Source organism: Crocodylus siamensis, chromosome 4, assembly GCF_052110815.1.
Source record: "Crocodylus siamensis isolate JL-2025a chromosome 4, ASM5211081v1, whole genome shotgun sequence".
Classification (NCBI taxonomy): Eukaryota; Metazoa; Chordata; order Crocodylia; family Crocodylidae; genus Crocodylus; species Crocodylus siamensis.
Window position 1 is genome coordinate 11,996,158 of NC_143398.1, and position 27,911 is coordinate 12,024,068.

General features: G+C 43.6%; 1 protein-coding gene across 4 annotated transcripts; it reads left to right on the forward strand.

Annotated features, from left to right (window-relative positions):
* The first annotated feature begins 80 nt into the window (after nt 1-80).
* PROSER2 (proline and serine rich 2) lies at nt 81-27,878 on the forward strand. 4 transcript variants are annotated; one of them, XM_090041772.1, is made up of 4 exons: nt 81-159; nt 10,419-10,643; nt 22,613-22,865; nt 23,789-27,878. In XM_090041772.1, the coding sequence occupies exons 2-4, from the start codon at nt 10,509-10,511 to the stop codon at nt 24,790-24,792; spliced, it is 1,392 nt and encodes a 463-aa protein (XP_089897898.1). In that variant the 5' UTR covers nt 81-159; nt 10,419-10,508; the 3' UTR covers nt 24,793-27,878. The 4 variants fall into 4 exon arrangements, with proteins under 4 accessions (XP_089897898.1, XP_089897900.1, XP_089897899.1 ...); XM_090041774.1 differs by having other exon boundaries at nt 106-152; XM_090041773.1 differs by lacking the exon at nt 81-159 and adding an exon at nt 378-525.
* The last annotated feature ends 33 nt before the right edge of the window (nt 27,879-27,911 follow it).

The following is a 27,911-nucleotide window of genomic DNA, read 5'->3' on the forward strand; positions in this document are numbered from 1 at the left end:
AGCCAGGACGTCGAGCGCGGCGTGGGCGTGGCCGGGCGCGGGAGGGGGCGTGGCCGCCGGCCCGCGCATGCGCCCCGCCTGCTGCGTCAGCGGCGGGCAGGAGTGGGAGATGTTGCGCGCTGCACCTGCTCGCGCCCCACACAGCCGCGTCGGTGCGTGGTGAGTGCGGGGCCGGGCCGGGCCGGGGGTCACCCTTGAGAAGCCAGCGGGAGGAGCAGCGGGTCCCCAGCTTAACTGTCCCCCCCTCCCCCGGGCCTTCAGAAAGTCTCAGCTCCGAGCGTCTCTCCTGATTTGTCGCTTATCACATTTTTTTCCTGTCGCCAAGACCTCCCACGGGGGTTTTTAGCCGTGACCGAGAATCGCTGCTCCGGGCAGATGGGGAAGGGAAGCGCTGACTAGATTTTTATTTTTTTGGGGGCGGTGGCTAAGTAGTAATAGCTGTGCGGTTTTGGTCCCGAGCCGTGCCGGCGTCGGAGTAAAGTCCCCGTCGGGGGGATGGACCGAGGAGCTCGAGTCGGGGTGGAGGTACGAGAGCCCGGAGGAAATGCTGCTGTTTTAGGGGTGGGGTGCGGCCGTGGGAGGCCAGGTTTTAAAAGATCGAGTGGGGTTTTTTCTGGCTTTAGCTACTATGAAGTATTATTGTTGTGAGACGGTGATTTTTAGTGCACGATCTTAACGCGCTGGTGTAGAAGCAACAGTCTTGGCGTAGGTTACCGGTAATTAGTGTCTTTCCTTGGTGTTATGGCAGTTTCGAAACAGGACTAAGCTTGTTGAACGTGAATGAAAACGAGCGCTTTATTAAACAGGCAGATGTGTGTGAAACTAGTGTGAGATGCTGATGGTTGCTCAGCAGTAGAAGAGACTTTTTAAAGTGGATAAATGTTGTGTTTAATGTATATACTTCCCCACTAAGATTAAACAGAAAATCTGTTGTCCTTTTAATGTATATACTTCCCCACTAACATTAAAGGGACAACAGATTTTCTGTTTAACCTATGTTTTTCGTTGCTAAAATTAAAGGGGCGACAGTCCCAAATAGCATTTGAGCTTCTTTATGGACGAGGGTAACTCATAAACACGCTAAATGAGACGAGATGATCAAGGATTTTTGTTCTTCCGCTGTCTCTCTTGCTCTTTGAATTTTCTTCAGTTGCACAGTTTCTTTCTCTTGTTTGTATGCCTGCCTCAGAAAGAGAAATATTACCCAGGAATGTTGGCAGGGGATTGCTAGACGGGTGTAGCATCCCAGGCGACTTAACTCTTTAAAAATTGACTAGCGTTCACTGTGCCCATGTCCTCTAATGACCAGAATATGCAGATATCTGTAGGAAGATGCCTGAAAAGGCGACTGCGGTGTTGCTTGGTACCAAATGCCTGTCAAAACAAGAACGTTTGTAAAAGCAGTCCCTCGTTACATACCGATGTTGATAATGTGACTGATGGCTTCAGTAGCCTCGTCTCCAGCCAGCTGTTCTGATTAGCCCTATACTTGTAATGAGGGATAAGCTTTTGTCCATGCAGGTCAACAGGGAGGATTTTTGTCAGCCTCTTGCCCTTTGCAGATGACCCTTCACATGCTGACCTACTGTGTACATCTATACTTCTACTGTCTCTCTTCGGGGATAATCGTCCCCTGACCACTTTGTGTGCATGCATCTTCTCCAGTAGTCTCACAGCATGACAAGGCAGGCGGATAGCCCCTGGTGACTTGCAGATCCTGTTGCTAGCCTGTGATGCAGCAGTGCAAGGCTGGGCTGCATGGAAGGTATGGATGAATATTCCCATGCCTTCCCAAATACGATGTGAAGCTGTACTTGGTTCACTGCAGCTCTGTACATCAGTTATATAATGAAACCCTAAACCCTTGTGATGTTACACCTGTAACAAGACAGAAGCTGGCTAATTACAGCAGAGTCTGTACTTTTAAATTGTTTCTCTATCTATGCCTTTCCAACATATCAACTGTTGCTGTTGACAACCTTGGATTTCTTCATTTGGTAAATTAAACATAAGTAACTTTTAAAGTCCTTTTGCAGCAGTTTGCACAGACATGTCAAAATCTAGGGAGACTTCTAATCTAGGACATGGCGAACACCCTCCATAAAAGGGGTCTAGACTTTAATGTTTGTATCTTGTTCTTCCCTGAAACAGACGCAGACAATCAAATCTCTGCTGTAGCCTCTCAGTGAAAGCCTCCGCATTTATCCTCTGGTAAGAAGTTAATCTAAAGAAAACTGTTTGTCATTGGCTGAGTTTCAGTTTTAGGTGCGGCAGGAGTGATTCTGTTTCTGCTAACAGATCAAGTTAGAGACCTTTCTCTGGTGGTTTAACCCAGTCTAGGGCATTCCAGTCTTTCGCAATTGTTTTTATTTGCCTTTGAGTTGATAAAACTGCTTTTTATGTGGTGCAACCTGGATAAAACTGTTACTGAGTCCGAGTTACAGCTGCAGGTATTCACAAGCCAAAAGGCAAAGACTTGAAACAACTTTTTCCTCTGTGTTGTTCAGATGCAGTCTTTTGTGAACCTGGGTTCAAGCTTGAAAAGCAACGTGCTAAAAATCAGGCTCGAGATTGTAAACAGGACTCTAATGCGAGGTCTGAAGGACTCTTCTATGTGACTGTCTTAAGGCAGCATTTCCAAAACCATACTGATGGGCTGGAATAATGCGGCACCTTAATAACAAAGGTTGGAAACTGCTGGCATGTGTGCCAGAGTCTGGCATATGAGACCATTTGGCTCTGCACTCCACAGCTAGCCCGAGGCCTGGGCAGATCCTTCCAGCTACAGAGCCCAGGCAGGCACCTGGGAGGCTGCAAGCCCAGCTGAAGGCAGCTTGGGCCCTGTGGCTGGCAGCAGCTCCCAAAAGCCTGGGCTGGTTGCACCCAGGAGGTTGCAAGCAGCTGCACCAGGCTCTGGAGCCCCAGCTGGGCTCTGTGGTGGCAGCAGCTTCATGTGCACCTCTGGGCAGATGGCAGGGGAGGGGTCTGGGGCAGCGCAACCCCAGCCTCACCCCCTCTGTCTCCCTGGAGGCATGTGTGTAGCCACCACCGCCGTTGAGCCGGTGCGCTCCGGAGTCCAGTGCAGCTGTTTGTAGCTTGCCTGCTACAGCTGCTCAGAGCCTGGGCTGGCTATGGCAGGCAGCCCAGAGGCTGCAAACAGCTGTACCAGGCTCTGGAGCCCTTAGCTGGGTTTCACAGTGGCAGTGGTGGCTGCACACACGCCTCTGAATGGATAGTGGGGTGGGGCTGGGGCTGTGCTGCCCCAGGCCCCTTCCCTCTTGTCTTGCCAGAGGTGTGCGTGCAGCTGCTAGCAATAAGGATTGGGCCCCTTGTGGCTCCTCCCATGGTCTGCCCCTGGCACGCCAAGTCAAGGAATGGGTCAGGGTTGGGGTGTTTTTGGCACTCTGTCCAAAATGTTACTGCCCCCTGCTTTCCAACATGGAATATAGTAAAAGTTTCTCATTGGAGCACCAATGATTAGGTTACCTCCACAGCTTAACAGTCTCCTATTGTTTGGTAAATACTTGCAGAAGTGTATTCCTACAAAGAAAAAAATAAAAGTTGCTCTTGAAAATCCAGAAAGACCAGTTAAGAAATGGGGAATAGATCTATTTTAAGTATATTGAGTCGTAGAGTAGCTCGCTGAAACCTGTAACCTTAAACATTCAGTGATATACAGAATGATACTTGAGTGTCTGTTGTGTGAATTGAGGTTTCCTGTTGTCTGGAGGGTCTACTGGAAGCAATTGTGAGCCAACATTTCCTTATTCATTAGGCTACTCTCTCCTAAATTTTAAGCTCAAATTTGGCCATAATTCTAAACATGAGCTTAAGTCGCAGCAACGTCTGTGGGACTCAAGCAGGTACTTAAATGCTGTGATGAAACAGCACTTGATTCATTTGGTTGTTTAAAACCTTAAGTGTGCAGGGTTCATTTCAGTGTTGGCAGCTCTTGTGACTCTTATTACTGGTCTCACAATATATACAGTGCATTTCTGAAAGCCCCAATTTCCAGATTCCTGTGTCTGTAAGAATCTCTGCTTTCATTTAAAAAGACTCTTACCTTCATGATTGTGGAGAAAATCTTGAAAATGTGACCCCGAAGCATCTTCACAGCTCAGCAGCCAGAGAGTTAATATTGAGACTAAGGTTTTACAAATTTGGAGGGACATATGCTATCTGAATGCTTGAGTTAGTAATATTGTGATAGTGTTCACCTGTTCCATCGTATTAGGTGCTGCCCAAGTCTATATAAAGTCAAGATCTCTGCCCTGAGCCCTGTTTCCATGCTGCTGCGGCAAAATGACACTGTTTACCTGGCTTGTGTGGGTTAGATCATGCCATAACTTTATTTTTTGTAAAAGCCAGTACACAAGTACTGTTGTCTGGCATCAGTCTTTAGGGTGCAACAGTTACCATAGCCTATAGGCTGCAGCACTTCTATGTTGACCAAATCTAGGTTAAGCTACCTTTCAAAGTACAGCTAAGGGAAATATACCCTTTCCTCAGTGCATTTAATTAGTGTGGCAGTCAACACTATGTTTTCCACAGTCTGAATGAGGACAGTCATGTTCTTTGAAAATGTCACCTAGTTAAGGTTAATGACAGTTTTTAATGCAACTTGGTCCTTTCTATGCTTGATGTCAAGCAGTATAATACCTGTCTCTTAAATTTTGTTACGGTAATTTCACATTTGGGATTGGGGAGGAGGAGTTTAACTGTAGTGGCTAATCCCAGTGTAGTCCAAACAAATTCCTAGCTTAATCTCGCTTTCCTGCAGAGGAAGCAAAGCGGCTTAATTGAGGTAATATCTGTAGTTGTCCCATCTTTGTTAGCATTTTAAAACTGGCTGTGAGCTGTCCAGTTTTAGGCTCCTCTTCTTTAAAGTCTAAACAATGCATGTTCAACCTTTGCACATGTCTGTAGCGTTGACATGCCCATTGGTCCTGCACATTCAGTGCTGTTAAACATGTTGTTTTCTCTCTCCCTTTATCTAGAATGTCTCTGCTTCTGTTTCCCTGCTCATTTTATTGCTAGAGAGCAGCTTATGTGCAGGGTTTAATTCATAGATTAGATACTGGAGGAGTTGATGAAAGCTACTGCAGTTGGTTTGTGTTCCCCAACCTAATAAGTAGACCTGTCCACACCATTAAAGCAAACATATTTTGGAATGGCCTATAAAAGTTTATAGCCAAACCAGTCTTATGTTTGTTGCATTGGCTGCTCAAACCAGCTTGTTCAGCCATACTCTTGTGCAGGCTGTTCAGGAGGATGTTTGTTCCAGTAGCCTTAAGCTTAATAAGGCCCTGATTCCAAGGCCAGCAAAGTTAATGGAAGGACTTCTGTTCACTAAAGGGGGCTATCAGGCCTTCAAGCATGTTTTCACCTGCTTAAACCTAATGGTGTTTCATGCTTATGCATGAAATTTTACCTATGTATTCCCATGTAACTTAAGTGTGTGCACATGCTTAAGGACTACAATTTCTGGGGAAGGGTAGGGTGGAAATTCATCAAAGGTTTTTCTGGTATTTTTCAATTGCATCTTTTTGTAACTATATATTGTGATCAGATTTTTAAAGAACAGACAAAGAATTTGCATTTAGGACACTGTAGAAAGTTCAAATAGCATCCTGACTTTGTGATAAATTCAGTTAGGTGAAAAGAGATTTCTTTCCAAATAACCTTTAGGTACTTCAAAATAACCTTCACGTACAGTGGAGAAAACAGAATGGTGCGTCAACATTGTGGCTTTTTAAAAAAAATGATAACTTTCCAAGAAGTGTGATCATTTCCTTAAATATATCGTTGTGTTCGCATAACTGGAATGGTGCTCTCTACATCTGCTAGCTCACTGAGTCATGTAGCGCGTGACTTTTTTAACCTTTGGATACTTTCCATTTTGGAGTGATCAATCTTCTGGCTATTAAGCTAGCTTTCCCTCACAATTTGTTTTTGTGGTTTACTGACAAGTACATTACTTAGGTCTATCTACTCGAGACAAATATTCTGGATCTTTTAGATGCTCAGTAGCATAGTAAACTCGCATGGCAAAGTAAGAATTTGGCTTATTGCAATAGAAGACCATTCCTTAAATCTTTACAGAAACTTGATATAGTGCCTCCAAGCCACATCTTAGGTTAAAATTGAACTTTTGAAATAAAATTCGTTGTTAATTACAGAATACTCAACTTTCTCTCTCTCTCTCTCTCTACTATCAGTGTACTTAACTGCAGTTCAATGTAAGACTCTTGTAGCTTCTAAATCAACCTTTAAGTGAAAAGTACCACACCATGCATAATTGGGCAGGGGCCATTTGCAAGAACGAAAACACTTCTGCTCTCTGCTAAGAACTGGCCCAAATATTGCAATGAAGGTTGATGGAAACAGTGTGTTTTAGCACAGGCAGTGCCTTTAAAGGCCTGTAATATGTCCATAATTAGTGTGTTGGGTAGACTAAGAAATAAACCCTGTTGTGAGTAACTTTCATTTTTAATGCATCTCTGAAGGTCAAGAAGAACAGCTTCCTATTTAACCTGCTGTTCCACCTCTCTGAGACTTCTTACGCTATTTTGACCCCTCACTGGTTACCTCGGCAATTCTGTTGAAGCATACCCTGGGGTCTCCTTTTGAAGCATCTTGGCTACCTCCTGATCTAAATTAATAAAATCATCCCTCGCAACCCTCCCTAGTACAGTTAGAGGCTGTGTAGACCTGCCCATATAGTGTGTGGCAGAGCAGTATATCAAACCCAGATCAAATCTACTTCACAGTAAGACTTTACCATGACCATTGCCCTCTATTCCATGTTAAAGTCATGGAGCCGGTTGAAGACTCAGTTGTAGAAGCACCTAATTTGTTAATCAGTTGCTAGCTTGGGTAAAGACCTTTGTCTGAACTGTGTTCTGCTTCATTAGGAAACTGCTTTGATTAAACTACCTGTGCAGTTGGGGCATAATGCTGTTAAATGTAACCTACAAGACCAAATCTGCTATTAAAACTTTTTCTTCTAAATTAAAGAAGTACACTTCTGCCTTTCCTATGCCAGAAGGCTGAGCCTGTTAACTGATACACTGTGGGCATGTTTACATTAAAGAGCCATAATCAGCACTAGTGCGAATTAGCGCCAATGAACACTTTTTGTGCATTGTTTAATGCCCACTGGAATAATCTGTGTGGTAGCGCATTATCACGGTTTTTGCCAGTCACGTTAATTTGCAGTAGAATTAGTCCAATGGGCATTAAGCGTCTTGTGTAGATGTGCCCTGTGTCTCTGAGCCTGATGTGAACAAAAACTGTAGAAAGGCTAGGCCTTAGAGGACAAGGTCATAATTGGTATATTAATACCTGCTGCCCATTGTTGTAGCTGAAGTGCAGCCTTTTTTAAATCTCCGGTGACTGTGTTTCATCATTGAGGAGTTATGCAGAGCTTCTGAGCCTGAAATCTGGAATGAACAACAGAAGTTTACTGGAAATAAAGTACTAGTTAGTTGTACTAGTAACACACACTTCAGTACTGCTCATTATATCTAAGTTCTCATTTTTATGTGCAAAGAATACCCCACTGAAGTGCTAGTCTCTTTTAGGTCAAGCCTTTGGTCAGGGAGTCTCTTTTGGTAATCCTAGTTCAAATCCTGATAAGGTTACTTATTTAAACACCTCCAAGCTTTTAAATATTGGCATAGATGCCACTAATGCAGCCCATGCAGGTTCATTCATAGTTAAACAATAAGCCATGACCTTTTGTGACAAAGGATAGGGTTGTGAATGGTAGAGGTGATCCTAACCTTGGGCCTCACCGAAATCACTGTCAAGAAAAGGAATAAATTGGACATGCCATTGCATTAACTTTGACTCCAGGTTCTCACACGCACATTATGGGGGTAGGTCATTCAGAGATCCAGCTGGGAAGCAGGCACCAAGTTTCATTGCATTTCAGTGGAAGATGAGTACTGACCTCATTTGTGACTCTGAAAAAGCTCCCATCTCCCCCTGTTCCTCCTCCATCTGAACTGCACAATTTGACACATGGGGTGAAATTTTGATGCTACTCTGGTCAGCAGTAGATCTCCCATTGCCTTCAGCAGGGGCAAGATCTTTTTGCCCAGTATTACCTTGTACCAAATGCTGCTTTTGTGTGCACAGGGCAGTAGTGTATCCAAATCTCACTTCAGAGATGGTAGGGCAACATGCATTCTTCATTCAGGCTGCTTATTTTAACTTGGCTTCTTCCTGTATATACAGGAGCACATGTACACATCTGCCAGACCAGTGTGGGCTCCAGCAGTGTTTAACACACGCCTGTCTTATAACCAGAAGTTAAAGTTTTTATAATATACATGTGTGAAACAAACTGTGGGCACCTATTTGGGCATCACTGCCTAAAACTGCAATCTCAAGGAAGAATCTGATCTGTTTAGGAGAAATGAAACAAGTGGGATATGCTCATTGCAATAGAAAAATGAGATGTTTTAAAGAGGCCTCCAGATTCATCTTAACCATTTAAGCTTGTTGTTTGCAAGAGGGGCTCTTTCATGTTAGTTGTGTTTGCTATAGTAGAAATATGCTGCTCTGTTTAGTTTGGACTACACTTTTGGCACTTGCTGGATTGCAGCCTAGCTGCATTGCGTGGGAGTCTTTCTGCAATACAAATGTTGCAGAGATGTCCTAGCCGAGGCAACACTCAAGACTCACCTCTAATACTGTCTTTGCTGTCTTTTTGGGAGGAAATCATCAGGAAGATAGAGATGTTAGTTGAGTCTTATTGGCTCCAGAATACTAATTGGCTACCAAGAGGCAAAAAAAAAAAAAAGGGGGAGGCGTGAAATGGAAATGCAAACTGGATGACTTTCTTCACGTCGCCCTCAAGGAATTGGGTTGAAGCAAACTGTATCTTGATCATAAGTTCTTCAAGGCAGGGCCTGTCTTGTTCTGTTTGAACAGCATCCACAGAGTAAGAGCATCCATTTCTTGTTGGACATCTGACAGACACAAGGTGATGGACTTGTGGGTACCAATCGCCAAATGGTATTGTGGAAATCTCACCTCTTGCTTATGACTGGGAAGTGTTTAATAGGAAAAAAGGTGCCAAGGAAAAGTTTTAAAAAAACAAAAATGCCCCACTTAAAAACCACAACAGCATTTTAAATGTGACTAGAGGTGGAGGCAGGTAGAGTGGTGAACTAACATATAGTTCAGGGGTTAGCGATTTATGGCCTGAATCATAGAAAATTAGGGCTGGAAGGGGCCTCAGGAGGTCATCTAGTCCTACCCCCTGCTCAAAGCAAGACTGTCTCCAACTAGATCATCCCAGCCAAGTTTTTGTCTAGCCAGGTCTTAGAAACCTCCAAGGATGGAGAATCAGGCTGGATCGGGCCCACAAAGGGACTGGATCCAGTCCATTTTCACCATGCTGCACCTGGGGCAGCAGAGGATGTCACAAGAGTCCATCCGCCAGCCTCATTCTGTATTTCCTCCACAGCATCCGCCACTGGCTAGGGATTTGCGACCCATGGAAGGGAGCTGGGTGGCAAACAGTGCCCTGTGGCAGCAAAAGGTTATCAACCTCTGATCAGGTTAATGAGGGACATCAAAAGGAGGCTTGTTTTTCATCTTGTGAATGTTTTGAGAATGAGGAAAAGATGTAAAGCATTGTAATGTGACTCTTTCAAAGCGTCATGCTGTTCAGCCAGATGGTACAGAACTGAAACCTAGGATATATGTATGTATGTTTTCTGCCGCAGTAACCACTTCTGTACATGTCCGTTCTGTATACACATTGGTCCGCCACAGAGCACATGTCCATAAGTGCTGTTAGAGCATAATGGGGAATGAAACGAAGGTAGAGCTGAAGCACTTTTTAAAAAATGCAGTTGCACTCTGAAATCCTGCTGTAAACTGGCACTGTGTTAATGCTTGGATCTGTTCCTTGTGCGTAGTCAAAACTGGGTCTGTTCAGTCGAGCAATGATGAGTTAGCCCTGCAGAGCTGAGGTGGAATCGGATTCTGTTACTCTTGTGCATCGCTCGAAACAGAGCAGTCCCACTCCTGCCCCAAGGGATAAAGGGATCACGGGAGGCATCATGTCTCGATTGCAGCATCTTATGATGTCATAATTGAAAGAGAACCTGCCTAAGATTCAGACTTCAGACTAAGTTATCAGGTATTTTCCACTGTAAATGGGAATGCGTCTGATCTGGAAGTCTATATGAGACAGACATGGAGTCCTGCTTTGTCAGACTGAAAGGATTACTTTAAAAATAGGGTTTTATTTGGTTGATGGAAATGCTTGTTGGTCTCCTGCGCTGGTTTATCTGGTTATAAGCTTGTTTAAGAACTCTTTTCCTTATTTATCCTCTCCAGCCCTGTCAGTAGTTTAAAAAAACAGGTTTAAATTAACTTACCTTTGTATACATTTTCAGACGTGACTGGCCACAGCCCTAAGTAAGCCCTGACAGTGTTCTGCGCTGCGTGACAAGGCTAGCTCTGGAACAAGCAGTCTCTAGGGTGGGATGCCTAGAAACGTAATGTCGGATTTTTCTGAAATGGCATCAGAAATCTCGCCAAATTGCACCTTGGGGAACTTGGAAAGAAGTGGGAGCATGGAGAGTCGCAGAAGCCAGTCTAGGTGCAAGAACTTTACTTTGGTAAGTACTGGTAATCTGTCTGGTGAAGTGCCTTACTTCGTTCAAGAAACTGGACTCTCAAAGATTACTTACATGGGCAAACCAAATCCCTTTTGTAAACTCCCCTATTCCTTTTCCTACAAAACTTAACACTTGATTTGGAAACATAACAGTGTAGTTCCAGCAAAGTAAGTCAGAGCAAGTGAGTGATTTTTTTTTTTTTTTTTTTTTTAAACCTTGCCCAAAATAAGGGCAGATTTAACTGTATCTTTGAAGTACCAGAGTTATTCATACTGCTAGATTTTAGAAGTGCTGTTTCCTGTTCACGTATTTTGCTGTCACTGGCTGACTGAAGGGCCCTGTTGCTCATTCCACCTTAACATAATTAAATGAGTAATAACTACATCATCATAAACACAGCTGTCTTTACATAAATGCTTGTGTGTGAGTAATTGCTGAGCATGTGAGAGATCTGCGTTTTGTATTCTCCGATTAGAGGAATGATTCAGACTGTTACCTTAACTATTATTTTTGCTCCATTGTAGAAGGAACCTTTTAAAGAGTCTGGGGCTCTTCCATGCTTGTAAGTTGCTGCAGCCCTTAAGACTGGAGCCCTTTTTTGTCCAGGGAATGTCACTCATTCAGTTTGTGGGTCCCTCCTGAATGAAAGACCTGATCCCTTGATTGCATTTCTTCCCTGTTAATAAAGCACTTTTAGTGCTATGAAAACAAAACAGTTGTCTTCTCTCCCCCTCTTATAGTTAATTGATGAAAATACAAACATTCTGTGATGGCTGTCTTTCACCTCTCGATGTGGGAAGGCAATTTGTCAGTGCTTTTTATCAGACTTCCTAGTCACTAGAACTGACTAAACTTCTGCAAAAGCAATCATGAGGAAATTTGTCCCCGCATGTTTTAAATGGCAATTTCAGAATTTTGCTAGTTGTATTAACATGATGCAGCATCTCTTTCTGCCTGCGTTAATTCTTAAACCAAAAAAAAAACCCAACAAACCCCAATCGCTCAGGTAGTACTGATCTACTCTGCACATGCTGAGTAATGCTGTAATGTAGTTCTATGCCTTCTCAACCACCCTCAAGAGAAAATTAGAGAAGACCCACAGAGAAATGGAGTATGGCATCTCTGGAGATGTGACACCCGATACAGGTGAAGATCATTTATGGTAGCCTAGTGAGTAGTTCTCAGAGTGGTGAGGATTCAGTGGTTGGGACGCTGAAAATTTGGATTAGTTTTCCCACTCTTCTCCAGCCTTGTGGAACTTTTGGCAAATCACTTGGACCCAGATCTGCAAAGTTTAAGGCATCCAGCTCCCTGTGATTTCAATGAGTTAAATTATAGGGCCTCAGTTCCCCATTGGTAACTGAAGGCAATCTCATTTTCCCTATCTTCCAGGTGCATTAAGAGTATAAATACATTAAAGATTTTGACTCAAAACAGGAGCCATACCGACTTGAGCGGAGAGGTTTGCCAATCGTATTTATAGGCTCTAGTGGAATAGGTTGTTCTCTGTAAAGACTCAGTCCTCCTTGAACCAGTTGATCTCTAAGGTGCCACCCTGCCCTGCCTCATACCTATGTTAGAAAAGTTATATTTGGAAACTTAGTGTCTTTGGGAAGAAATGTACCTCCAAGCATAAATCTAGCAGAGCATAACTGGTCTCTTAAGTTTGGGCCTGATTCACAACAGTACCACAGACCTATGGTAGCAGGTCTCCAGTGGAACATCTAAAGCGAGTAGGAAAAAGTAGGCTGTACACAAAGAGATCCAGCATGCACTCGGGTGGTCACATGTTTTGTCTTCAGTGTTAGGGTGTAATTTTAGGCTACCAATTGAATGACTGTAATCTAGCAGTAGTATATGATACTCGTCATGATACTTCATCATGAGATTAGAATTCCTTGATGTAACAAGCCTGTAAATGGTAATGGTTTTCTGTACCCAAATTAGTGGAAATAAGAGCTGGCTGGCTATTTGTGCATGATTCTCAGTCATGACATTGGTCAGAGATACAGAGCGTGAAGTGTTCAGTGCATTTTCTGTAGGTCTTGCTGTGCAGCTGGCATGTCGTTTTTTATCTATGTGGAGTAGAAATTAATCCTCGGAAAGCAGGTAGGTCCCTTGAAGTGACATCAGTTGGAATTCATGGGTGGCAAAGCAGAAAAAGTATGGAGCCCATCAACTGAAGAGCAATAATTATAAATGAGCCTTTTGAACTAGGAGAAAATATCTTGTTCTCTTAGCCTTCATTGGATGCGGAGGGGGATCTACTATCCCTGTTTCAATGCAGTTAGCAATAAGTTGCTGCTACGTTCTCTTCTTGAACTCCGCAACAAAACCTTTTGTGTGTAAGAAGGCCTGTGGTACATCGAACAAGAGGGGCAGTGAAGGAAAGTCCTACCCAACTGGGCGTGGGTTTAAAAACTATTCAAGTCTTTAGTGCCACTGCGTTCTTCCTTTTTCACAATATGTCCAAATAAGAATCCTACCATCATCCTGCATCTATTCAATGCAGTAAAGTGAGCTTTAAAAACTTCTCCAGGAGTGAAGGTCAGCATTCTTTCTAATATGCTTTTCCTCCATATACAATTAGATTCTCAGTTTTAAGTGCACTAAAAAGAGCTTTTGTTGCAATCTGCTGGGCAGAACCAGGGAACTCTTCCTTCACAAAAGGGTGGAAGGGGAAAATATTGATCAGTGCTTAAATTGATCACTGGAACATGTTCAATAGATCTTGACTCCAATTGCAGTCTTGCACAACAGCAAGTCAGGTCAGTAGCATGGCATTTTTGTTATGGAATAGCCCTTGCAACATTTCTTCCTCTACACTGCAGATTGCTTCTGCAGCCTTGGACAAGAGATGATAATTTTTGCTTCCTCGCATTGTAGCACAAAGATAATGATTATCTCTCATGAGAGTGTTTGTAAAGGGCTCTAACAGCCAGGGCTGACAGCATACTTAAGTTCCCTTGGGGTCCATATTCATATGCTTACTGTCAAAACAGTTCTTTAATGTCTCTTTCCAAAGGCCATTATTGCAACCTTTAGACACTGCAAGGGAGAGAAACTAAAGATTTTAACCATTTCCAGGGAGTTACCTGTCTTAAAATATTGCTTTGATTTTCTGTTTGCCCAGATGCATACTCAGAGTTGGGGGTCACTTTTGCTTTGCAAAACCGTAAAGGATTCAATAAATTATTGGTGTTTTATGAACTGACCAAGTTGCTGGAAGTTTCTTTCCAGCTAGTTGCAATGAAAGGGCATCCCATATCTCTAAATACAGAAAATCCACAGCCTGTCAGCAAGCGTAACCTTTGGATGAGTGATCTCCATGAAATTCAAGCACAAGGGAACAACACCTGCAAGTGCTTGGACTAACTAGCATGTGCAGGCTAACCAGACCCAGTCTAGTTAATGGGGTAGCTAAAAACAACAGCACGTAGTTCACCCTAGCATTGCAACTATAGAGCTGTACCAAGATGAAAGAGGCTTTAGGAAGAATATGTACGTTCTCAGCAGACCCAAGGCCCGTGAGCCAAAGTGCAAGAACCAGTGTATGCTATTAACCTGGCATTGCTTTGTACTAGATTTCCAAGTCGCCTTCTCCTAACACAGCTATCCACAGGGTAATGCTAGACTTGGTGTAAGCAGGTTGGTGCGCCTGCTGCCAAACAGGCTGGCTTGCTTTGGGAGCCCCCTAGTCAGTCCTCATAGTACAAACACAGTAATCTGTTCCACAAACAAATGCGTAAAGCAAAACCATTAGCCTTCTTCCAGGTACTGGGGCCTTTAGCTCTGGACCCTTCCTAAAAGCAGGCTTAACTGAGTTCCAGTCTGCCTTCTGGCCACAAATTGCTCCTTCCCAATTCCAGCTAGTTCTTTCTCTCTCTCTCTCTCCTTGAGCTTTTGACTTAACTCACAGCTGGGCTTCTACCCCAGGGCTGGCTGCCCTACTTAAAGGGCCAGGCTGCCCTGTTACCCTTGGATACAATCCAGTCCTTAAGGGAAAGCCCATATTCTTGCATTGAATATGAGCTTATTTAATGCTATCTCTGCCCACACTGTTCTGTTTGCAATAACGTTTTTCTTACAATTCAGGTATGAGCAACGATTACTACAACAAAGCAAAGCATACACTTCATTTAAATGTGTTCTGCCCTGCATCGGCTCTTTTATGATTGTAACAAGTCACTTCATTAAAGAATTGGGGGTGGGGGGGAAGTGTATGAGAGCAAGAAAGTGCACTCGTGCAAGTGAGTGAGCCTCAGCAGTGAGGGGGATGAGTGCCCCTTCACACTTACAATCATTTGTACCAGTTAAAGTGTGTGAGAACAAAACTACATCTGAATCCCAACTCCCAATCCCATGCTTTAAGCATATTCCCTTTCGCATGGTGCAGGCTTGCCTGTTATTGTCTGACTTGTTTTTATACCACTGATAAAGTGAGCGTGGATAAAACCAACCTAAGCACTTTAAGAACATTTTTATCTCCAGCATTATTCAAATGAGGTCCTGGCTAATTCAGGCTATTTGTCTTGAGCTGGTCTTGAATAAACAAAATGCAAAAGGCCTGTGGCTTTAAGAGGCAAGGGCTTCTCTTTCAGTCCTTTAATCCTGTAATTGTACAGCAGATCTAGGTTGAACCAAGAACACTGGAGTAGATACTAGAGGGGAATAACACACCAATCTAATAGTGTCATGTACTGAAACCACATGGAGCATGCTAGCTAGCACTTACCTTGGCTGAACTGGGCTGGTGCTGAACTGTTGTACTGAGAGTCTGCATTTGTGTCCTGGTTCAGGTAGGAGTTTCTGAAATGACCTGCATTTACCTTGTGCAATTGTGCCATTTAGTTCTGTGTTCTGTGCGCGTGGACAAGCACTTCAGTCACATGCAAAGGACCATGTTGTGCATAGTTTACCTGCTCTGCCAGCTTCTTCCTCCAGTTATGCTGATGTAGGCTACTTTTTTAAAAACAGGTTTTTGACCAAATTCCTCACTTGATTATGTGGCTGAAATTTTGATCCAAACTCTTCCTGATTGGCACCTGAATAAGGAAGTTACAAAGCGCACATTCCCGCAAGCAAGTTTAATTCCAACCCAAATTATTAGCAAGTTGATGTTGAGCCATGCTCCTGCTGGCTTCTTGTTTCCAGTTGAGGTCATCTAGTCAACATAGACTTCTCGGTCCCAGAAATCCATGGGACAATTTGTGAGGAACTGTCAGTAGAGAGGGACGGGTGATATACCAGACAACTTGGGTAGGCCAAAGAGAAAGCTGAACACTTTCTGGCCTTCCTATCTATCCAAGTCTTTGCTAGAGTGATCTGGCAGAGATCAGAGGACTGGTCTTTCTCCCTTTCACTCTAATACTTATGCCAGGGGTCGTACATCTGTTCATCTTGCAGAAATGGTGGCATCCTGAGCCCACATGATTATTTTCATGACTCTCAGCACCAGGATCATCCCCAGCCAATTCAGACAAGCACGAGGAGCACACCTGCTGTGTGGGGGGGCCCCTGCTCTCATGAATTAAGAGACGCCTCAAACTCTGAAGAAACCCTGGGACTCCTGTTTTGAACCAGTACTAAGATGGGGTAGCCTGTGTGTGTTCTTCCTCCTTTCCCCATACAACTAAATATACTATGTTTTATTCACTAACAAGGTGCTTGAACGCTCAGTAAGTGGAATGGACTTTTGTTCGGGCCCCTGATCTGTGTTATTGCTAGAGGCTTTTTTTTTATATTGGACCATCCACCCTCCTAACTTTTTTTTTTTCATGGTTGTGCTTCTGAGAGATACTTGCTACCCTATGTCAACTCCCATGCTGATATTAACAAAGATGAGGGAGAAGTCAGTACTGGCAGAAGAGCCTCCTGTGTGGCGTATGATGCAAGTTACTCCTTGAACATTTGATCCCGAGGTAGAAGACTTCAAGTTGTCCATGCCTACTGCCACCTCCTCTATGACTGAACTTTAGGATGGCATCTGCCAGAGGATGACTTGCACTGGTGCATATTGGCCTGGTAGAAAACAGTAGAGCAGTTAACTTTGCTCAGAACAAACCAGCTGTGAACCAGAGCAGTGTCCCCTCTTAAGGGCTCCAAAGGGTTGATCCCAAAAGCTGTACTGCAGGATTTTCCAGACTCTTTGGGGTTTATGCTAAACCCTACCCACTGCTTTCCTCGCTGCTGGTTATCTTTGTATCCTGGTGTCATGCCCCCACTACCCAAGTTTTGTGTGTGACCCACAGTTTGGGAAATGCTGCTCTCGTGCAAGATGCATTCTGCAGTTGCACTCTTATACTCTGAACGCATCACAGATTGGGTGACAACAGGTTGCTGAAACTCACTGAGAACAGTTTTCTGATCACTTGTTGGCCCACCCTACAGTAATTTAATTTTTAATGGACTGTATGTCCTTAGCCTTCTAGTGTTGTGTGGGATCATGTCAAAAGCCTGGCAAAAGTCAAGTTAGGTGCAGTAAATGTAAGAGATCTCCTTGGTGGAATTCCTACCTCAGAAAACTGGATTGTTTTGACATTAATTTGTTCAGGGCAAATTCATGTTGGCTGCGTCTTATCACCTCAGTGCATACATACTGATTGCTTACTAGTGTTTCACCATCTTTCTAGGGATAGGTTAGGCTGACCTAGAGCTCCAAATCCTTCTTTTCCTTATCTTCCCATGCAGATATTGTGTTTGCCCTTCTCCATTCTCTAAGCCCTTTCTGATTCCTCGTGGTGTTTCAGATATGATCACTGATGGTTCAGAGATTGCTTAAACTAGCTCTGTAAGTGCTAAAGGGTAAACTCGCTCAGACCCTAACAGTGTTGAGCACAATAGCTAATTAGAATTGTTCTAAGCGTATGCTCATCACCTTTTTTTTTTTTTTTTTTTTTTTTTTTTGGTGAATTGTTTTGAATGAAATATTTGACATTTGTATTCATTTGTTGCTTGCCCACTGATCACTCTTGGCACTGGTCCTACATTTTCCATCATCTTCTTTCTTCTAGGCAGTGGTAGGTGGCTTGTTTGCCTTCTTGATGTGGCCAGGCTGGGACTGGGAACAGCCCATCTTTTACTTCTTGGGTAGAGCATTTGCTCAGGAAGTGGGAATTGGGTTGTCAGAGCACCTTAGCCATATGTTCACGTGCCAAGAGAAGGCTCTAACCAGTGGATCATGGTTAGTCTGGGCTAGGAGCAGTCTCCATTCACTGAAGCTGTTCCCAGATTTCAAACAGAAGGAAAGAAAATGAAAGAGCAAGAGTCAGTAGCCCGGGGTGAATGCATGTGGCTGGGTTTAAGGGGTGAATGCATGTGGCTGGGTTTAAAGTCCTGGAATCGGATCTGATCCCTGATCCAGGAACCAGTCACTAGATAAAATACATAATATGCATTGGGAACAGGGTTGTGGGGGGGAGAGGGGCAGTATTGAGTAGTGGTTAGGGCATCCTCCTGTGAGTGCTTGGCTTTGAACCTCTTTGGGCTGAGGATGATCTGGGCCACAGGGCTCCCATTTCCTGGGCCAGTACTCAAATCACAGCCCACTTGTAAAGGGTGTGCAAAGTGTAAAGTGACTCAAGAGGAGCCATCTTTCTGAAGTCAAGTGGCCACAGTTGCTGTGCTTGGCTGAGTTGAGCAATGGCAGAATGCATTGAAGCATAGTTGAATATACCCAAAGGATTGGGCCATGCATGGGACTGGGATGCCACGTGTGTGAATCCCAACTGCAGTTTGGCAGCAGACACGCAGGACATGTACAGTAACAAAACTATAGACTCCAAGGGAGTCTATGATGATGATAGGACTCGATGATCTCCTGAGGTGCCTTCCAGCCCTAATGTCTATGAAATCTATGGAACTTTCCACAGTAAAATTGCAGGGTTTATGGCCGCTTGGACCCATGGGCCATTCATTTGGGTGGAGATGCCTACATTCCAGCTAAGTTTCATTTCAGGTGCCGAGTTCATTCCCCAGTGCTTCCATTCTCCCCAACATTTGTTTCTAATCTTATATCTGTATGTAGCTATCAAGAATCTCCACGCACACACATGTCATTCTTGCATGGTGAAATGGCTTCCTAGAAAAGACACCCCTATAATTTTACCAACAGTTAATGCCAAAAAATGAAAGTAAGCCCCACATCTTAATGTCCCAGAAGATTACATCTTTGCACTTGCATCCAAGACCATGTGGAGTTGTACAAGACACTCAGCCTTATTTGTCCTATAAAGATCCTTGACTTGGTCGTGTGCAAACAAGTCAACCCAGAGAGCCCTTGAAATCTAAGGGTGCGATGGCAGGCGTGACTGGCCAATACCTTTAAGTGAAGAGGTTCCCTCCCTCCCCCAAAAGATGGCAGGTTCCTTGAACACAGATTCTCCTCCCAGCTGCTTTTAAAGCATCTTCAGAGCCAATCTGTATGGTGCTAGGCAAAAACTTAGGATTCAGTAAAAAATTACCAAATTGAAATGGGCAATAGCCTCCACAGCTAGAATTTTCTCTCATCCTTCACATTAAAACAATTCTGGATAGGGAGGAAAAGAATCTGCTCATTAAAGCTCAAAGTCCTTTCCACAAAGCATTCCTGTAGCAAAGTCTCCCCTGCCCATGCTAGGAAGGGAAAAAATGTTTGGCTGCATTCAGCTCAAGATATGAGATGCCAGCCAAACACACTTGGCTCTTTCAATTCTATTTATAACTATAATTTCTTCCTTCCCCCAAATAGTTTTACTCTTTCATTAATAAGTTGTCATTTCAAGTTTTAAACTAGAGCTGTCCTTATTAATTTTAAAATGCTTAATTGTCCTTTTTAAAGTAGGAGGAGTTTATATTATCCTCCCCACCCCTACCCCCCCTTTTTTTTTCCCCCCCCTCTTTTCTACTTTCCAGTTCAAAGTAGCTGAAGAGATTCTGGCTCAATCTTTCCAAAACAAATTCCAGAGAGAAACGAAGCCAGAAAACCAGCCCAAGAAGAAGGTGAATCATTTCAGCATCTGAAATATGTGGAAAACAGGGCTATAATGGAAACAGGTTTTGTAACCTTCGTTATACTTGGCATGACCAAACCTATTGCAACAAAATTTCTCCCACTTTTTCTGAAGCTTTACTCCTAATTTAAGGAATACAGAAAAGCCTTTTCAAAGACGCCAATGATTTTAGAGCACAGTTATTCGTAAATAGCAATCGCTGCTTACAGGACGTATTACCTCAAAGCCCTTCATCTCCACTCTATCCGAGCAACTTTAGTATTGAAAAATTTCTGTTGAGCTAGCTTGGAATGCAGGGACGTAACTCGTATTCCTATTTAAAAGGGAAAATGGAGACTGGTGTCTGCCAGAGTTGGAAATTGAACTCTTCCTGCATCCCAGCCACTATCCTGCATGACTGATCTACGTTTTCATGGGAAATTGAATACTTCAGCTGACCCCTGCAAAGAGAAGCTATTTGAGGAAGGGAACAAGCGGTGGTGAAACTAGTTTTCAGTGAAAACTACACTTTTCCAAATCTAAGCATATATTTGTTTTAACCACGCAGAGCTAAGCCCATAGCTCTGATAGTTCACTTTGGACTTGCTTCTAAAAAGCAATTTGAACCAGGGTGGTATCTTTGGAGCATGATGAACGGTTCCCAGAAGCCGGCTGTGCTTGTCCCTTGAGTAGCACGCTATGGAAGCAGGCTGCATCCTGCGCTATGCTTGCTTGAACCAACAGCTTCTGGCTTCAATTTGCAGGCTCCTCTTAAGTGTGCGGAAAGGGGGGGGGGACACCTCTTTCCCTATCCTGCTCCTCTACCTTGCCATAAGACAGAAGCTAGCACTGGAAAATGTCACCCAGTGCTTTTAAATAAGCAACTGAAATTGGCACTAGCCTGGAAATATTTATGTAACCCTTTACTTTACTTGTATAATTCACCCATTCTGGCAGGAACATACTTCAGGTGACGAGATTGATGTCTTGTATCATGGGTGCCAGGACCTCACTGCTTTACTCCCTCCCATCAGATGCCATTTATCAAGCCAGCGATAAATTTGAATGTCTGAGAAAGTATCCACACCACACATCAAAACCAACTTCAGATTATCCTGAGAGATTTCAGTCGTGCACTGATTAGAAAAGTGTGCTGATGGTAAATAAAATGGGGGGATGGAACCACTTATAGACTAGCCTCTGGAAAGGTAATCTGTTTTGAAGAAAGAGGGTAAGGTCATATAGGTGAATAAGGGCTACCTTTAGAGCCAGTCCTAAAGCAATTATTTTTAGCCACAGGTGGTTTTAAACAGTGTAGGATTTGCATAATGCTTTAATCCAGGGGTGGGCAAGATGCAGCCCGCCAGGCCATTCTATCTGGCCTGCGGGGTCCCTAAAAAATTTAGAAAATATTTATCTGCTCCTGGCTGCCTGTCACGTGGCCCGCGATGGCTTGCCAAAACTCAGTAGGCAGCCCTCCACCTAAAATAGTTGCTTACCCCTGCTTTAATCGGTGGGTTTCAGTACTCTGCAAAAGGAATAACATTGCTTTTGTCCCCTTTCTGGTGTCAGGGCTTAGAGGCAGAGGACACTATCCACACCTGATTTTTAGCTAATGACTTAACTATCCATTAACATCTTTATGCCATAGCAGGTTGACTTGCCCCTCCAGGATTTATTTAGTTGAAAGCTCTTTGGTCTGCCTTATTGTAAACTGTATCTGCCTTTAATATTTGCAATGAAACCAGGATGCCTAGAGAGATGGCAGCCTTGGCTTTTCCCAGAGTCATGCCACAAGCAGAAAACAGATGAGACTGGAACCTCAGTCTTCTCACTCCCAGCTTGGTGTCGTGTTCACTGCCAGCAACTGTTAGTCAGTCCCAGGTATATACATTGAGAAAGAAAGAGAGAGGAGATCTGGAAGAGCAAACATTTAGTTGCTTCTCATCGATACTGGAACAGGAGTACATGAATGCAAGATCTTACAGTCATTGCCATTAGGCAATGTCTTTCTATTACGATTATCTCACTGTAACTCATTAGTAGTCATTCTCTTAAATGTTGAAAAAAGTTTGCCTCCCAGGAGGTGGGTGTGTGAAAAGAGCTTGCTCATTGCAGTTCAGCTGCTCTTAGAAGCATTATCTGGATCAAGTTAACAGAGAACAATGTGAATCATAGTCTCAGACGGGATGATCCTTAAAGTCATTTACCATTTCCCTACTAGTGCAGGATTGTTCTGTCCTAGATAAAACAGCTGACGCAGGAGTTTACCGTTCAAGAAGCGTTTCCTTCTATTTATTCAGGAAGCCCTTCTCATTTAAAAAAAATAACAACTCACCCTGTCTGTGAACAACCTGTAGATATTTTTAGATGACTTTTTGTATCAACTCCTGTTTATCAATCTGGTAGCTCAACATGATGTGATGATCAGAACAACTTTATATTTGGCTAGCCAGCTTGAGAGACCATATGCTGGCAAGTGCTTGGCACTTCTGAAAATCAGGCACCTCCAGGCTGCCTCTGCCTTGGCACTCAAAAATCACTAATCACTTGTGAAAACATTAGGCCTATGCTCACTTTCAATATCTGAATTATGGTCTCTTAACCAATTCTCAGTGAGCACAAACATTACCCAGCTTGCCAGCATGAGCAAGTGAGATTTTTGGTAGTGTGCGCTGCTAAAATTCAGCCTTCCGGCGTCTGGGATTTCAGCCTGGCTATCAACAAGCAAATTCCCTAGTCCAGGCTACTACTGTTTAACGCATGTTTTAACCCATTCTGCTTTATACTCCTGACTTTCTTTTCAGTATGCTGTAGTTATTTAATGACACTCTCCTTGCCTTCTTTCACACTTCATAAGGGATGGACGTTTCTGATGGTGCCTCTTAGGATTGTTCTTTTCTTGGAAACAGATATTGTATTTGCTTTGGATATTTTGTAGTTTTTGTTGAATCTTGAACAGCTTTTCACTCCAAGGCACTCTTCTCTCCTTTACTGTAGGATGACGAGAGCCTGAAATATTTAACTCATGAGGAAAAGGATGTTCTCATGTTTTTTGAGGAAACCATTGATTCCTTGGAAGATGACTTTGAGGACCAGGTCCTGCATGACAGTGGCATCCACTGTCACTCCCCAAGGTCAACAGAAGAAAATGCATCCAGCCATTCGGAGACAGAAGATATCATTGACTTAGTGCAATCGACCCCTGAGAGCAGTGATCATGAAGATTCTTCTAACAAAGATGCCCCGTCAGGTAAAGAAGGGTGGCTGTTAGGGCATGTCCACTGAAGTAGATCTTACTGCTCAGGGTGCTGTGGTGTGAACTCCTGCACAGACATGGCTCTCGTTCTGACACTTATAAACACTCTTATGGCATAAAACTAGAAGCTTTATGTACCTTGCCGTGGTGTGTGTGGGGGGGGTATTCACCCTAAAAGCTCAGCTGTTCACTGTTACTACATTGTGCTGCATTCAGTAGTTCATGTGATGCTGAAGTATGCAGCTAAGTTTCCTACCGGCTTCCCCACCTGACTACAAAAAGGAGCATCATAAAGCTCTCCCACTGAGTAATAGCTGTGGAGGTAGAGAGTAATAGCTGTAACAAGTGTGCATGCACTAGTTATTTCTATATCCACTCCCCCCCACTTTTGTGGACAGTCATTTGTGACTGGTAGTGATACCTCTGCTGGGGGTCTAGTAGTATGTGGCTACACCAAGCAGACCGCATGTTTTTGGTCCCCTAGATCCCTATCCACAACCAGTTTCCCCAGACTTTTGCCCATTAGGAAGCATGCTGCTATGTTTTAAACTTGATGCAGTCCTTTTCTCTGCCCCTAATAACCATGAGTGGTTGGTAACAGGAAGAGGAGAAAGCTTCCTGCATACTAGGTATCTAGTGGATGTGAACTCGCTGGATTGACAGAAGGAAAGTTTGTCATCATAAACCCAAATAATAATTGGCACTATAGAAATACTATCCTGGATGGGTGGGTGGGGGAATAGAAAGACACTGGTAGCTTAATTAGGCTCTTCAGGCAAAAAGCTGAGGTTCCAGCGTATTCATTTGAAAAGCTGGGGTAATGGGATATGTATGAGGCCAGTCCTAGTAAAGGAAGGTATTGCATTCAGCTGTGTAAGAGCTCAATGAGATGTGTGTTGGGTTTGTTTGTTTTTCAGTGTCGGGGGCTGCTGGGAGAACCGATAGCCCTAAGCCAGAGGACAACAAGCAGCCTGAGAGGACACCACCTCCTGATGATGCACCAGTTCTTCCTTTGGCACCTCCATTGAACCCAGAGAGGTTTCCTCCTCCTCCTGTTGTGCAGCATCCTAAGCTGCTTCGCTCAGTCCCCACTCCACTCATCCTGGCTCAGAAAATATCTGAGAAGCAGATGGAGAACAGGACACGTGCCCCTGGTTCTCCCAAGGAGGTGACGCCCGTGGAGAAGAAGAAAGTTCCAATGCAAAATGGAGATTATTTCCCAGCCATCAAGCACCCTCTGCAACCTGCACCTAAACCCCACAGGTTTCCAAGCAACATCAACATAACCAACATAAGCAGCAAAGAATTTAGCCAAACCATCTCTAAGGCAGCAGTCAACGTGCAGGAGCGCAGAGCACAGGTACTGGCCAACATCAATGGAGGAGCCTTTTGGGCTGCTGAAATAGAGGAGAGGATGCAAAAGAACGATCTCTTGGGTCGCAACAGAAGCTCCTCCTTGAAAGATCTGACTTCTGAACAAACACGATACGAGGCTCTGATGAAACTAGGCCTGGCAAAGGAAAGGCCAAGTCATATCCAGGCAGATCGTGCTCCAAGCACTCAGAAACTTAGTGACATGCAATCCAAACAGGCAGGGACTGTTCTGAATGGATATCAAAATATCCATGAGATCTTAACAAGTGAACCGAGCCCTTTCCTTCCTGCAGGCAAAACAGTGACGATCAAACCACCCGCCACCATTGTCAGTACCAAGGGCACTCAGCAAAACATTGCAAGGAGTTTTAACGAAGACAGGCAGGCTGACTTGACCCTAGACATCAGGAGGAGGTCAGGCTCACTCCCTAGACCCTCAGGATTTCGGCCCCAAGGAATAACAGTACAGTTTTCTGGCCGTGGCTCAACGGAAGAAGCCAGGAAAGAGGCTCTTCGAAAACTAGGACTGCTAAAAGAGACTCTGTAATTTATGGAAGGAGCTGTCCTGACAGCTGGGAGGCAAAGAAGGTGACTGGCTTGGCTTGTGCTCGAATAATCCAGCAAAATTGCATTTTCTAGACAGAGGGGAGTGAAGAGCAGTTTTGTGCTCCTGCAAGCCAAGGAGGTACTGAATGCTGTGCAACCACAGGTCTGTCGGCCGTATCCGAAGTGGCACTGCTCAGTCAGCAGCGGGGTTTGAATGCTGCATCCTATTCAGTTACTCATCTGTTCTTCAGTGTGGTTTGAAGGCACTGTTTAAAACAGTACTGGACTACACCAGAGGGCATTGCATTAATGAAGTGTACTGTGCAGTATTTTGGTTTTTTTATTTGTACATAACTCGCAAATCCAGTGGAGGAACTTCCTCATGCTCTACCTTTCTGAAGCCAAAAAACCCTACAGATCTCTGTCTAGACACTGAGAGGTCACGTACCTTTAAAGCTGAAGTCTTTGACTTATATTACAAGCTTTTATCACTGCCCCTCACCTTCCCCACCCCTCGCTTAGCTTTATTACCCAGCTCCAGGAAGGACAGGAACTACTTCCTGTCCTAAGTCACTTGAAACGGGTGAAGAGAGAGTGGTTTTCCCCTTTGGCCTTCATGTAGGCACAGAGGCCCAAGATGAGAGTAGGTGACTGCATTGTTCTGCCACTAAATTTGAATGTTGCCCCTCTTCCTCAGTAATTGCTTCTTGGGTGGCTACCGATCTACTCATCTGGTCTTCTGAGCCCCTGGAAGACCATGTGTGTCAGTATTGCACTGACAGCCAAAGCGTCTAGTGACAATCAGTCAACTGCTTTCATTTGAGCTGTGAAATGCTAGCAGAGAAGCCATAGGTACAAGCTAACTTCATATCAAACGCAGGAGGCTTGCCTTTTTTAAACAAGAATTCAGTGGAGAAAACTTGCCCTGAAACAATAGCTGGACTCCACTAAGCAGCCCTGGCTCAGTCCCATTCATCTGATTAGCTGATTACTGTTTTGCTTTGTGGTGTGTTTTGTGTTTCCGACTTGAGGGAAAATCCAGCAGAGGTGCAGCTTGAAATTTGGGCTCCATGACCAGTGTGGGTGGGAAGGACCAAGGAGAGAAGCAAGTGCTTGCCTCCCCGCGCAGGAGCTGCAGCAATTTTGGTGGCACTGCAGTGCACGTTCCTCAAACAAGGGCTGCCGCAGTGGCGCAGGCTCCCTGGGAGCTCTCATTCTGGTGCCCCCTCTGAATCGGTGCCCTTCTCTGCCACTAACAAGTTATGTCACTGAAGATCCAGTCATTCCCAAAGTTATAGGGAAACCCTTCTTTGAAGCACCTAGCCAGCTAGTTCATCATAAAAGATAACCCAAATCCTCGCATTTCAAACAGAATGACCAGCCCAGCAAGACTTCCAAAACAATCTGCATTGGCGTCTTCTTTCTGGGCTCAGTCGACAGACTTTACAGGGAGTCTGCAAATATTTAAGCATAGTTTTGGAAGGTGTTTATAGTCCGTACACACAAGAGACAAGCTGCTCTTCCTCTCTGTGTGCATCCCCAAATGCTAAGGACAGAAGCCAGTTTAGAATCAAATGCCAAAATCTCAGTCCATTAAACTCTTGGTCTTAAATTTACATAACTGGAGGCCTAAAATATCTCACTTTTTCCGTAAGTTCACTCTCTTGCATCCTTTGAAAGCTTAAGCAATTTCTCCTCCTTCCGTGGTTGTTTTTTTTTTTTCTTTTCTTTTTTTTGAATGACTAAATTATAAATCTTGGAAAATAGGAGGGAGTAGTTACAATAGAAACTGGCACGCCTTCTATTATAGGAGCTCTGACACAACTGTGATAAACATGTTTATGTATTTCCTGTGATAGAAAGTGTTGCTTAAAATGCACCGTGTAGACTTTCATAAATGAAGCTATTGTGAAGGAAAATCTTTTTTTCATAATTGTCAGCCTGCCTCATAAGTTAAAGTAATTTTAAAAAATATTTAATCTGCCTGCTTTTATTTGTTTGGTTGGTTGTTTTTAAATGATTGCATTGCCTATAGACTCAGGCTGCTTTTCTTATTTAACGGAGAGATTCCTTTCAGACGTCATATTTTCACTCAAAAAGGATAAATGATCGCATCCTTGGATGTAACAGATATGCTGTATGCAAGCGTTCAGTAATTTAAAATAAAAAATGTGACCATTCCTCAGGCTAGCAAAGTCCCCAAGTATGTGTGCCCCGTTTAAATATGTGAGTCATCCCACTGAAGTCAGTGCGACTACCTGCATGTTGAACGTTAAACACGTATTTACAATCTTTGCTAGAGCTGAGCCCGGGTCCCACTTCAGGAGAACACTTATGCACGTGCTTGTGGCTTTTGAACTGCACGCTTAAGGGCTCTTCTGAATTCGGCGAAGCAAAAGTACCGTATTGCTAATGTGTCATAACTCGCCTTCACCGTTCGAACACTTATTTTCCTCTAAGTGAAACAAACATGAGTGTTCACAGCTTTCTGTACATTGAACTTCTCAATTTTATTAAAGGAACATTAAATACAAATGCAGACTCCTGTGGACCTATAGTCACATGTGATCCATTATCTCAACAGTAGCAAACATTGATCCATGTGGTGGTTTGGGATTTTTTAATTTACAACTGAGATGGTTTAGAGAAAAAGTAACTTGGGATGGACTTGATTTCAGTACCTTTACACACCATTGAAGGATGAAGTTGGTGTGTAATACAAAAGTTGTATAGTTTTTGAGTATTAGCTGAATTATATGCCCCATTTTTTATTTCCTGTTGAATCTTCAGTTGGTAGATTTGCATTTAGACACGCCAAACTGAAGATCCAGCACCAAGTATTTATTGTGGTTCACCCACCTCCCAGCTGTCCCACTTGGAAGAACTTTCCACTGTGCCTGAAACTGTAGCAAGTAAAGCCATGTACTATGTGAATTTAGAGTATAGCTGCTAATAAATAACCTGTATATAAATGTTAGCTGTATGTTGTATATCATGCAACCGTGTATGTAAATGTTGTGATTTTTGTTTTAAAGTGGAAATTTTATCTTGCACAAATCTAATTAAATTAACTAGGATAAAATCCAATGACAGAGTTGATGGAAAGTGGAATTTCTTCCT